General features: G+C 37.6%; 1 protein-coding gene across 3 annotated transcripts in view; it reads left to right on the top strand.

Moving 5' to 3' along the window:
* Nucleotides 1–13,382, top strand: part of CNKSR2 (connector enhancer of kinase suppressor of Ras 2) — a 204,684-nt gene that overhangs the window by 67,328 nt on the left and 123,974 nt on the right. For all 3 annotated transcript variants that reach the window (XM_084201130.1, XM_084201129.1, XM_084201128.1), the window contains exon 5: nucleotides 6,789–6,830. In XM_084201130.1, the coding sequence (XP_084057256.1) occupies nucleotides 6,789–6,830 (42 nt within the window). The remainder of the gene's footprint in view (nucleotides 1–6,788; nucleotides 6,831–13,382) is intronic.

Below are 13,382 nucleotides of genomic sequence, written 5' to 3'. Positions count from 1 at the left end.
TATTTTGGGATGGTTACTTAGAAATACAGTGTAGATTTTAACAGTGTCTGTGTAATTTTTAAAATTAATTTTGTATGGCAGCAGCCAAGGGTTACCTGTGCAAGCACTGAGTGTTGTATAGCTTGGAGGAGTTTGCTATTACATTTTAGTTAGGTAAGAGACAGAAGAAAGGCATTTCCTTTCCCCTTCTCTGTTCCAAACATTTGTCATTGTCAGTGTCTGAGGCCCATACCTTTTGTATCCAACAAACTGCCAGACCTCTTAAAATATAAGTTGTGGAAAATATACAATGTTTCCATCAGGAAACCATGCTCTTATTTCTAAGCATGTTGCCAGGGGAGAATGTTACGTGCTTACCAGCTTCTGTAGCTTTTGGGGCATTTAAAGTTTTTTTTTGTTCCTTGTACTTTTAAAGGGGAGGTTTGAGGAGAGGGTTGAACAGAGCTGTATATCTGCCAGTTTGTATTCTGTTATTCCAGTAATTAACCAGACATGCCTGTAAATCGCAGTCTAAGCAGGATTCCATAATATCCATCAGTTTTCTAATCATCATGTTCTACAGAACACGGCATTTTGTCATAGGCAGCCATATCCTGGGCTGCTTCAATAGCAGATTGAGAGAGGTGATTCCCCCACTCTACTCCATTCTTGTGAGACCCCACCTGCAGTGCTGCATCCAGTTCTGAGGCCCCAGAGGACACTGCAAAGATGATCAGAGGGCTGGAGTGCCTCTGCTATGGAGACAGGCCAAGTGTTCAGCCTGGGAAAGAGAATGCTCCAGGGAGACCTTATAAGCAGCCTTCCAGTGCCTAAAGGAGCTACAAAAGAGCTGGAGAGGGACTTTTCACAGGGGCATGTAGTGACAGGATAAGGGGGGAATGGCTTTAAACTGAAAGAGGCTAGTTTTAGATTAGATATTGGGAAGAAATTCTTTAGTGTGAGGGTGGTGAGGTGAACAGTTGTCCAGAGGAGTTGTGGATGCTCCATCCCTGGCAGTGTTCGAGGCCAGGCTGAATGGGGCCCTGAGAAACCTGGTCTAGTAGGGGGCATCCCTGCTCATGGCAGTGGTATAGGAACTAGATGATCTTTAAGTCCCTTCCAGCCCAAACCATTCAAGTCTACTGTTTCAAAACTCATTGTTTATTCCTGCCATCAGCTGAATTCGATATATTTTCAATGTATTTCCTAATTAGTGAAAAGCTAAATTAACTAAACATGTCTTACCCTTTTACCTGTTTGGAAACTATGTACCAGGGTCTTTGTCTCAGAAAAGTGAAAAGGATAATAATGAGTGAAAGTACACTAAAGATTATCAAACTTTCGCCGCCTTCATGTGTTGGCCAAGCTTTAAACTTTGTCATTGTTGTTGTTGAGAACTTTTGTGAAGACCTTCAGTGACAACTCCAGCAAAACTCAGTCTTGTGGCTCTCTTGCTTTAGCTGAATTGGGCAGAATTCAAACCAAATGAGCCCTTCTAGAGCCAATGGCATAAATTCCCTAGACCTGGGGACACTCGAACAGGCACCTTGGAGCCAGAACAACTTATTTTGCACTCCTGAGACTAAAGGGGCTGGAAGTTATGATCTGGGCATTCTCAAGCTAATTAATTTTTATTGTTGCTAAGTAGCAAGACCAACAGATCGTCCATTTGGCTTATACTGCTATTAAAGTATTCAGTTACAGTTTTAATCAATTTGAGAAGCAGAGGGGTGTAAAGGACTTTTTGGTTTGATTCCAGCCAATGGCTACAAGAGGGTTTTATGCCAAAGGTTTGGCAATTTATGAGAGTCTGAACCCCCTTTTAAGCAATCATGTAATTCATTATTTTTGTTACAAATAGAAAACCGGAGCTGCATAACTTAGAATATTTTGCATGACTTGAAAAACAATGGTGACAACAATTCTATATGACATTTTTTTAAGCAGTATGTAAAACCTAGCCCTCTTGAAACTAGACATGGAAGCTTAGTGGGATTTCTCATGCAGGTAATTTTACTACCATTTTTAAAATGGTGCTCGTAACACAATTATCTGCATTTTTATCTGCCACAACCTGGAAAAAACAGTGCAATATTCACTATAAATAGACATAAACATATATTTAAAAGCTTAATCACTTTGTTAATCATAATTAGCTTCCTGTAAATTCACTTGGACTGCAGGGAAAAATAAATTAAGAAATAAGTGAAGAAGTTCCACCACAAGCATCATAAAAGCTACCCAGAGAATTGATGATTTCATGGCAAGCTCTTGCTCTTCACAAGTTGCTCCAGTTGAATTGATCACATAGCCTGCCTTTTCAGGCAATGATACTATCATATGAATATCCAAAGGACATTTTTGGATTAATATGTTACCTGAAAATTTTGAAATTTGGAGTTTGTTCCTGAAAATCATGAAGTCTGCTTCTATATCAGTTCTGCCTAGGAATTTGCCTTGCCTTATATGATAAAAGAAATTTGGATGACTACATATACATGAGCAACTAAGGCATTCTGCTGAACAAGAAAATATAATGAAAGGAGTCCATGCCATCTCTTGGGTACTCTGATGTAAGGATTACTAGAAATGCTGAAATGTTGGTGAAAGATTTGATGCATATATTTCTGCATTTCTCCCTTTTTTTAATCCATTAATTATGTCTACATGTATATATTTATTTTTTCTGAACTAGCATAATTTTATTCTGAAATAAAGTTATGGAGTTGACAGGAACTTAAGACTGCCAAGAAGAGTGCAGTGCATCAGCTGCCTGGAATACATGGCAAAACCATGAATAATAATAGTTGTAGTAGTGGTAATAATGATGGAAAGTTTTAAGATTATAGCCTGCAAGTATCCTGAGAGAAGTGTTTGACAGGTAATTGCAATAGGTAATTTGACAGGTTGCCAACTTGGACTTGTAAACCAGATTATATAGATGCAAAAATAGACATGTTTTCTGCAGAATATTTATCCCACCGTTACAGTACTGAAGAACTGCATGAACATTGTTTATCTGTGGAACATGGGAGCAGTAGGGTAAGTTGGCAGGTTGTCTGTATCTCAGTTCTTCACATTTTGAGTTGAGATTTAATCAGTGTGGGTGACAAGAAAACTAAGAGTAAGAAAAGTACTAGTGTAATTAGCTGATCCCATTCCTCACTTCAGTGAGATACTAAGACAAATGTTTAAAAAGAAGGCAGTAATACTGAGGATAGAAGAAAAAAAAATAAAGTATTGTGAACGCTGCTTTTGAAAACAAAAAAAAAAGTCCACAGTTGTTTGTATTTAATATATGTTATCTCATGTGTGATTTGTTTCAGCAGTGTCTGGGGTGGGATGTGTAAAATGTGTACATTTTGCAGTGTTGTCACCAGTCAGTGCTGTCTGAGTCAGTGGGTTTAATATAAACATCCTCAGCAGTTATTCCTTATGACATTATGTTAGGATCTGTGCGGATACAATTAATTTTTTTTTTTAGACACCATGTGAAGGTTATGAAGGTCAGAACTTCTGGAAGAAAAAAGCAATGCCTGTCAGTTACATGTGGTGTAGGTCTTGCTAGTCTTAAAATTAGGTTTTGAAATTGTACTGGGATTGAAGATGGAGAAGAACCTGCTCCTTGATTTGTGATTTGTGTGGTTTGTTCCTGCTGCTCTTATCTTCCTCCCTTATTGCCTTGCCTTTTTTTTTTTCCTTCCAGTTTTGGAGCTCTTGTTTCTCTTTTTTAGGATAGTTCCAGCTGTATGACAAAGGTCCCTTTTGCCATTTTTGTGCATGAGGCAGAGCAGGAAAGAGTGACCGTGAAGATCTGATATTAGTTATAAAGTTGTTCCTATCGTATTTCCCTTTTAAATCTCTCCATTTTCTTGTGGATGACACTCTGCCATTTTTCTCCCTTAAACTACTAATAGCCAGTATTCGACTATATCTTCAGGAAATGTAAATTAACATAACTTCTTTTTTTGCTTTATTGACAGTATGTGTCATTAATGTTTTAGAACATAATCCACAATTAGAAGATAACCTTACAGTGTTTCAGCTGAAGTTTTGTTTGGTTGGTTAGAAGATCACATAGCCTAGCTATACTTACAGTATGGCAGTGAATATATATGCAAAGTTCAGAGAATAAACAGGTAGAAGTAATACATCTCCTCCTTGCTTTAACTGTGCCTTTCAGTTCAGGGATAATCACAGTATTGGTTTAACTGAGTGCATAGCAAATTTTTAGCTTGTGTAGGAGTAAAGCTTGGTTGCAGATTTTTATGTGTATTCTTGCTTTTCTAAAGTAGAAAAAAAGTTGATGTTAAACTTGCATATGATCTGTTTCTTACCTTAATTGCAATATTTTGGTACTATAGTTAAACAGATATTAAAGAAAATCTTTCAGGAGTAAGATACAGGTTTTTATGGAAGAAAAATACATTCTCCAGGTGTGGGTGGTATTGCTACTAAGAATAAAAATTTATTTCTAATTGCACAGTTAAAGACTTTCTATAGTTCTCAAGTGCTTTAAGCTCTTTTAGATGAGATGCAATGGGTATAAAAAAGCAATAACTGTAAATGGTACAAGCCCCCAGTAATAAGCAGTAAACCCACAGGGTGTTTGTGGAGGGTGGGCACAGTTCTCTTCAGCCCTTGCTTAAAGACAAAGCACAAGGCAGCAAAGGGGAAATAAACTGTTCCCTGTGACAGAAAGTGGCATGTGGCTTTTGCTCCTGGGGTCATTCAGAAGCAGTCTTAGCCTAGGGATGTCTAGGGATGGCTGCAGGAAGTGGAAACAAGCTGCAGGGATCAGCTTGGTGACCTTTTCCTAAGTTTATTTGAATTCTAGACTTCAGGGCTGTTCTGGGTTGCCATTGTGGTTCTTGACATTCCTGCACCTTTCCCAGAGTTCATGCTTGAATTATCTTTAGTTGAGTGTCATTCATGTATAGAAAAAGTGTATTTTGGAATTGTTTCTTTACCCAAGCATTGCATCTGCTGTCCTCCAGTCTTTCTGTCTTTTATGGTTTACTGAACTGTTAATTTTTCTCTTGCCTGAATATGTAGTATTGCTATGTATTGCTATGTGATGAACTTGTGTAGCAATTCTTCTTCTCAAACCCTGGATTTGTAGGGAATTGTGTATTGAGGAGGGAAATTCAGGGTGAACCTATTCATAGACTGGATGCCTGAGAAGTTTTCTACTTGTTTTACTATCTTTTGTGGGTTCAGAAGTATTTAAATTTTTTTTATATATAGTCTTGGTTTGTCAGAAGAAAGCATGTTTCTTTAGCGTCCTTCATGATTGTGGGGGAGTTTTCAATTCAAGGATTTAGCAATATTTCTCTCTTATTCGCTGCTTTCTTGTTTGTAATAAACCCCTAGAGCATTTGAAATTAAATCCTTCTTCCCTTAGTAGTGAGACTCTCAAACAATCCTCTTTAAACTGAGTGTTTAAATTTATAGTAAACTCTTCCTATTACAAATGAAATTATTATGTCTGCTTAAAAGCACTTTTTTCTTTAAAATAAATGTTGCAATCTCTTCCTGCTATTTTTGCAAAATGATTCATAAGTAACCAGGCAGAAAATAGATGTATCCAGATTGAAAATGTTACATGCCCTCCCACATTTAACAATGAAATGTGTGTTTTGCTACTAAGATTGCAAATACTTCATTGATGTCTGCATATAATTAAATGTGTTAGATTTTCTTTCCGGCTAAACTTACTGGCAAATGTTTCCTGAATGCCAGCAGCTGTTATTGGGAAAATGCTTCCTGGTCAACCTGCTACTTCTGCATACATGGCTTTATATAAAGCTTTAGGACGCATTGACTTTTCTTGCCTGAGTAACACTTGTAGTGTTTAATGGATTAAAAGTCCTTTTTTTTTTTTTTGAAACGGTTGCATATAAAAAAGTTGGTTTTCTAGCAGGATAGGTAGATTTTAAAATGAGTCTTTAAACATGAAAACTTAGTCACATCTTTCATGTGGTTTGTTACACAGGATATAAAGCATCTGCTCTAAACAGAGCTTGCACTAATTACCACAAAGTTACAGCACCTGAATGAACTCAAGAGTGGTTCTGTCACCAATATTGATTGTATTTCATGTGCTCTCTGCCTTGGGAATTCTGTTTCCTTATATCCATTGAGATTCTGGCCTGTCAGAAAAACCTTTGCAGTCCCAGCCCCCCATCTGTTGGTGTTGCTTATGGAAGGTGCCTCGCCTGCTGCATGAGGTAGCGAGAATGTCCCTGCAGTCCCAGCAGGCTGGGTGTGCCTCAGGTTTAATGTGTGAGCTTTGTGTGCAGTGTTCCTCCTCCCTCTTGTCAGGGTGTGTCATAAACAATCAACTCCTCTTCCCTCTCCACCAAGGTTCTCCTTCCCTTCTTCAGCAGTGTGCAGAAATGTCAGTTCAGCTCAGCAAGAACTGTTCATCTCAGTCACTTAGGACTGTTGCTGGTGTCTCTGTTTTCCAGAGGTCATTTTTGTCCATGCTCAGGGATGGCTGCTGGAAGGCACTTGGGTGGTAGACATGTGACTAACTGGTACCTGCCAAAAGCATGTAAAAGTGGGGAGAGTGTTGCCTGTCTCAAGGAAGGAAGCAACTAGAGCTAGTGAATAGATATAAACATTTACCAGTATCTCCTTTCCTTTCAATGGTGGCTTTACACTTTCTTTCAATTCTGTCTAAGTGTTTGAAATATTTTGTTTCATCCTAAAGACTTTTTAATTCAGTTCAATTCCTTTAAGGGTAAGTCAAGGAAGGGGAAATGATTGGACCAATTTAACCTGCTTTTTCTGCTTTCCTTTTTCAGGATTGCACAGTATATGAAACAGAGAACAAAATTCTTCATGTGGTGAGTAGCATTTGGATTTCTCATAACCAAGTTTGTATAGACCACAGAGAGTTTTTGAGTGTGTGTTTTGTGCTTTTTGTATGCAGTACCAGTTTGATGACTAACTAGACTGGGTATGACTGTGTGAACTTATGGAACTACTTGTGAGCAGTTCAGGAGCTTTGAAAGGGTTTGTGTTTGTCTGGCTCAGGCCCCTCTGTTATTTATAAACCATGATTAGAAGAGTGATGTTTTAAAAAGGCAGGTTTTTGAGAGAGAGATGGTTGCTAGGCTTCTATGAAATTATGTTTGTGTTAATGATATAGCTTAATTTATACAGCTTTATTCCTCATAGGAGCCAGGAGATAGCCTAATGATAGGAAAATGAATGTAATGTTTCCTTTTGAATTCTCAGCATAAATACAATAGTCTCTTCTGAGAATCTTTAGTGCTATTTATGGTAAATAAAGCAGATTAAAGTTATCAGTGAAATAAAAACATGATGAGTTTAAAAGACTGGTGTATAGAGTGTCAAAAGCCTGAGTAAACCTTGTCTCAGAGCTGCACCCAAATTTTGGGTGTTAAATTGTGTTTAAAGTTGTGACTGAGCTTTAGTGAGTATTAAGTTAACCCACAGCTTGTTTCTAAAAGTTAGAAGTGAAGATAATCTCTTTGGGGGGGGGAGCAATAAATTAGTTTAATTTATTTCATGTTCATGTAGGTTTTGGTATCTTACTGTTCTTATTACCAGAGCTTAAGCCAGAAAATACTGCATTTCTTTAAGTGATCTTCCCAGTAAATGTTGATATACTTCTTTTTCTGTTATTCATTTTATTCATAGTGTACCTGTATGAAATGCTTGGCAGGCTGAATCCTGGAAGCTTTTGATGGTTTGGTTTCACAGTGATGTGGAATAAAAAGTCTCCTTGTATTTTTGAGTTTCACTGACATTTTTTCAGGTGTGAGACATAAAGAATTAACAAATTTAGTGAGGCCGACATCGTCATCTACACTAGGTCAACCTCTGCAAGTATTTAAGTAATAAAATCTTTTATTACATAATCTTGGCAGAAGTTGAAGGGTTATGAGTTTGAAATCTATATATATAGCCTGGTTTTCAAAGCATGCTTGCTGTCTACTGTAAGAGCTGAGAGTTCTGAAATCTTTTATATACACTATATACCTTTTACAAATTGGCAGAAAGGATTGTAAAGGAAGCTGCCAGAATTTAGGACTGAGGAAATGTCACTTTGCACAGTCATCAACAGACAGTTTTAAAGAAACTGAGAGGGGTTAATTCAGGATACAGGAGTACACAAAATTGAGACAGGTTTCAAAAGTTGTCTTACATCATTCAGACTCTTGTAGGTTTATTTCTTTAGTCTGCAGTAACTTCATTGTGGTCACAGGTGGACACAGGTATAAATGTGCCTTCTGTGATCACTGCTCAAGCTTGAAAGGAAACACGAGCACAAACAGAGCCTTGAATGTCTTAGTGAAGCCGTGGGTTAAAAATGACCCTACAAGGATTAAACACAACTATAGGGATCACATGTAACTTGGAGCATTTCTGACCATGGTGCATATCAGCTGTCAGTGGGATTTGATGGGGGAAAGGCTGACCAAAAGCAATTGGTAAAGAGATAAATCTGTGACTAAATAATGAAATTATGGCATTTGAGATCATAGTAGGCAAGATCCTCATCATGTTTTTAGTTTGAAAGGTAGTTTTTTACACGTGCAGGTGAAAAGGTTGATGATAGAATCAGAATTGAAAGCAATCACAATTCCCTTTATCTTGGAAGATAGAAAAAGGTGTCGTGGGTTTAGCCCATTAGACAATCTGAAGGGAGCAATCCAACAGTGAAAATGGGTTTCTCTGATACAAAAAGAACAGCAGTAAATTGTGGGAAAGGCACAGAAGGAACCTTGAGTTAGAAATACTGGGAGAAATAGGAAAGATTGAGAGGACATGTGCCACAGATATTTTAGGGGAGAAAGTAAATCCTCTCTTTTTAAATTCCAAGATCACACCATTCCAAGTCCATTTTCAGAGTCCATTTCCCACCTGAAGTGATGTTTGACTGGCATCCCATCCAGTTGCCTTTGAATGATCAGATACAAACATAGAGCTGTGTTTGTGGGGCTGACTTAGACAAGAAGTTGAACTCAAACCTGTGGGCTCATCCCATGTAATTTCATGTACCACTTTCTCTTCATGACACAAGGAAACAAGTTTCTCAAAAAAGTGAAAGGAAATTACTTACAATCAATTAGCATTTCATGCAATTAGCATAAGGAAATCCTTATTGCAAGGTATTGTTCTCACTTAAGATTGAAGCCAAATTTTAAGAGAGCCTTCTTACACAAGTAAAATAGACCTAGAGCTATGGAAATGAAAAAAACCCCAAAAACTTAAAGGACAGTTGTGTACTCTTACTTGTCAGGACACCAAGATATTTACCACCTTTGGAGCAGACTGTTGGATCAGAGTAGTAGATTTTTGTGTTCTGGGTTGAACATCTCCATTGTCCATGGAATGAAAAGGGGATTGTTTTTTTTGACTCATGCTGTGGATCAAGGGCTGTAGCTCTCTAAGCACAGATCTCCTGTGGTGATGCTTCCCTGTTTCCCCTGGAGTGAGCCTGTGCCAAACTGGGGAGCAAGAGAATGTGTGGGCACAGCAGGGATGTGAGACCATCCTTGGCTATTGAATTACACACAAGAAAACCTCCAAAGTTAACCCATCACTGAGTCTTCAGGGCTTCCTCTAAAGCATGGTGAAGTAGGCAAGATCCTCAAATAAATGACTGATTGGTTTGCTTTAATTAGGTGGGCCAACAAACAGTTAATGTGCTCATATTCTAACTGCACTAATTTTTTTTGAAAAGCAATGAATGCCCTCTTTCCTTCAGAGGTGACAGTGTGTACATGTGGAGATGGCAGAATCACCTTGTCCACAGACATGTTTCAGTGTCAGCTAATGTATCCACATGTGAGCTTTTCAGGATTTGCTTTCTAAGAAATGGTATTTTGGGAAGACAGAACCCTATAGCTTCAGCTTATATTCAAGGAAGAAATACTTCTGTTTTCTCCAAGTAATATGAGTTTCAAATGCTTTAAAAAAGCATTTTGATTGTCACTTATGGTATTAGGTTGGGCAGGAAACTGATCTATGTTATTCAAGTAAACATATAAATTGTATCTAAACAAAAAAGGTCTGATTGAATAATTATGAAGTTTTAAGATGAAATTACCTACTTGTTTATTTCTTCTAAATGGAGTTTCAAAGTGTGTCTGGGGAAAAAATGTCTTTTCTATAATTTTTTTGTCCTAGAATTGTAGGAGTGTTGAAAAAAAATATTTAAAGACCCCTACATTTCTTAAAGTTTTGGGTTTATTTCTGTGGCTTCATTCTCAGAAACACTTGGTTTCTGTGGAATAAGAAGCATAAAACCACACAGGAATAATGTGTTGGGTTCTGCTCATTAAATTTCTGAAATGTTCATGAATAAGGAGAAATGCTTCGATTTCTGCCACCTCATTTCTCAGTATATTTTTTCCAGGGTAGCTTTTACTAAGTAAGCAATGTAATAAATAATACTACAGAAATGAAATAGCACTAAAAAATAATACTAACTGAAGTAGATGGCAGTAAAAAATATCAATTTTTTTAGTATCTTAAAGAAGAATAAGTTTAATAATACACAGGGCCTAAATAGGGAAGGATAAGCCATAGGTGTGGTGCTGGTTTCAAAATTGAAAATTACTATGCTCTTGCTAGTTCATATTTAGAATCTTTATATTGATTGAACTTGAGATGATAAACTATTTAGAAAACTGCTCAACTTAAAAGGCTATCAGTTTATATCTGCTTATTTGGAGAATTATATGTTAATCCTTGCAAAATTCTGACTGGAGTTTTAAAATGCTTGAAGAATAATTCATTGATTCCATCCAGCTGTTCAAGGCTGTATTTGATGGAAATACCCAGTTCAGATTAATCCATGTGAAGCAGTAGAGTATTAAAAGGAGAGCAAAGCTAGAAGAACTAATTATGGAAAGTAGAAGCCAGGCTTCAGTCATATTAACAATAAATTTTAACTAAAAAATTTTAATAATTTTTCTTTTAACTTTATTTGTTTAATTCCATAAGAAAAAAAGACTGTTTTCTTAGGTAGTTTCCCTTTTTAAAAATTAGGCTGCATTTCCTGCAAATAGAAAATGCTATTTTGTGAGTTGAAAAACTGTAGAAAGCGATCTGCAGGGGGAAGCTAATACTCAGAATTTTTTCAAAAGCAAATGAGCTATGCAAATTTAAAAAGAGATACCAAATTGAAAAAGAGAAAACAAGCAATGGATCAGAATGTTCTCTTTTTCCAAGAGCCTTATTGAAACCACAGTGATGATAATTTGCTCCTGCCCACTATATTTGAATATTTGTTATAGAACTATAATGGACTAAAAATACATTGTCAGAGGTATCATTTTATAGTCTTTAAAAAAAAAAAAAAGAAAAATGCAACCACTTTCTGCCTTTCAAGAGTCTATACCTTGTAAATTGAACTGAACAGGCTTCAGTTTAATAGAAGTTTCTATTTTGCAGCCAAAAGCAGATGTGGTTCACTGTTTTAAACTTCATGTATGCACCAGTGTATGCATGTTCAGGCCCACTTGGTTTTAAGACTGCTGGAGTTACTGATGTGTTCTGTACAATATAACGATTGTTTTCGACTAAAATTAATTGGTTAATAATTATTTGGTTTGGCTTAAGTTAATTAATTAGACTTCATTCATCTTGGACAGCTGTTAATAACTAAACTAACAGACTGAGCTTAACATTACCCAGACATTTTTTCCTACTGTTAGTTTTGAAAGTCCATATGTCTTCCTGGTATCCTGTTCCTCACTCTAATGCCATAGGTGAGGGTGCTGATGAGGGAGGCTGGTGCTCTTCTTGTCCTCAGTCCTGGGAGCATGTTTAAGCCAGGATGTTTCAGTATTGCAAATACTTGGCAAGATAGATTTTAAATTGGCCACTAGTCTGGGTAAAAGGAAGGACAGGGACAAACCTAAGTCTGTTTGCTTGACCAGAAATGCTTGGTGACCCCAGAGCTGGCTGAGCTGAGCAGACACTCAGCTCAGGCAGGGCAGGTTGAGGAAAGGCCCCTGAGGCTGTGTCCATAGGTACTTCATCTGATGCAGAACACAGATATTTTCCCAGCACAAACTGAAGTAGCCACAGAGAATGGAAGCAGATGTAAATCTAATCCAGTCACCTTTAGCTCCCCATCCCCCTGGCTGAAAGAAGGAGCAATTGTGGAAAAGCTGTTAGAAATTAGTACCTTACAGTCCAAAAATACAGGTAGAAACTAAGTATTATCTGTCATTCTTTATGCTCTGAGGCATAAAGAAGTTGCCTACTGAGGGAAAAATAATGTTTCCCTTTGAATTTCTACCAAACAACGAGGTGCTGTGTGGTGATATTTTTGTTCTCCTTTGAGTCATTTAGCTTTGCACATAAAGACTGTGGTGTAGCTTCAATCTGCAATTATAGGTGTGTCACTTGAATAGAGAGGAGAATTTATTACTGAAGTGCAGTGATGAGTTACTGCAAAAGAGAACTGAAATCATTGCTTTAAGGCTCATAGTGAGAACAGGGACCATGTGACAAAAGGAGAAAATGTAATTATCTGTTGGTTTCTCTCAGTTAATCTTTTGTAACTTGCTTTTTTTTTTTTTTTTGGCCTGGACAAATCCTTTCACTATGTGCAGATACCTTGCACACTGGGAGCTGAGTGCAGCTTGAAAAAGGCTGGGGATTTTAATGCCTGCTGATTTTTGTGGGAGCAATTGGATCCTCAGCTTCCTGTGTGTCTTACTGTAACTCATGCTGCATTACAGCAGGCATTCAACACTTTAAAAAGATAAAGGAACCTGATCTCATTAAGAGTGTTTTCATAATCAGAGGTGTAGTTTTACAAAGTCTCCAAAGGTATGACAGTTTGAGAGAAAAGGTGACTGCCCTCTGATTTTAGTGGAACTAAAATACATGTCTGTGATACAGATTGTCCTGAATAATTCTGCTGAGAAATAATGTGTTCAGAAATTATTAGGAACAAAATGAGTGGAAAAAGTGCAATGTTTGAGTCCTTTGCCACGTGGCAACATCTTTGCTTTGGAAGGCCATGATCCACTGAATAAGTCCAAGGTCTTTTTCCATACGGATGCCTCATGGGGAGGAAGCACCTTCCTGGCGAACAGACTGCTTTGACTGTATGCTGATTTATGCTGATTAGCATGTTATCAACACCAACTGTGAACGAGAGATTCCCGAGAGTAAAGGCAAGGAAAAATTGCATCATTTTGCCTGTGTCAGCCTTTGGACACTTTTTCAGTGAGGGCCTATGTACCCTGCCTTTGCAGTGGGCAGAGAATATCTGCTGTGTAAGTGTGTGCTCCTTGCTGTCCTGGCTCTCTCTGGACAAGTTCAGAGTTAATGAAAATTGTCTTCACAGAGTTCACAGAATCACTAGGTTGGAAGAGACCACAAAGATCATCAAGTCCAACCAG

Source organism: Fringilla coelebs, assembly GCF_963513975.1.
Source record: "Fringilla coelebs genome assembly, chromosome: 2".
In the NCBI taxonomy this organism is placed as follows: domain Eukaryota; kingdom Metazoa; phylum Chordata; class Aves; order Passeriformes; family Fringillidae; genus Fringilla; species Fringilla coelebs.
This window is presented reverse-complemented; position numbering and strand designations above follow the sequence as displayed.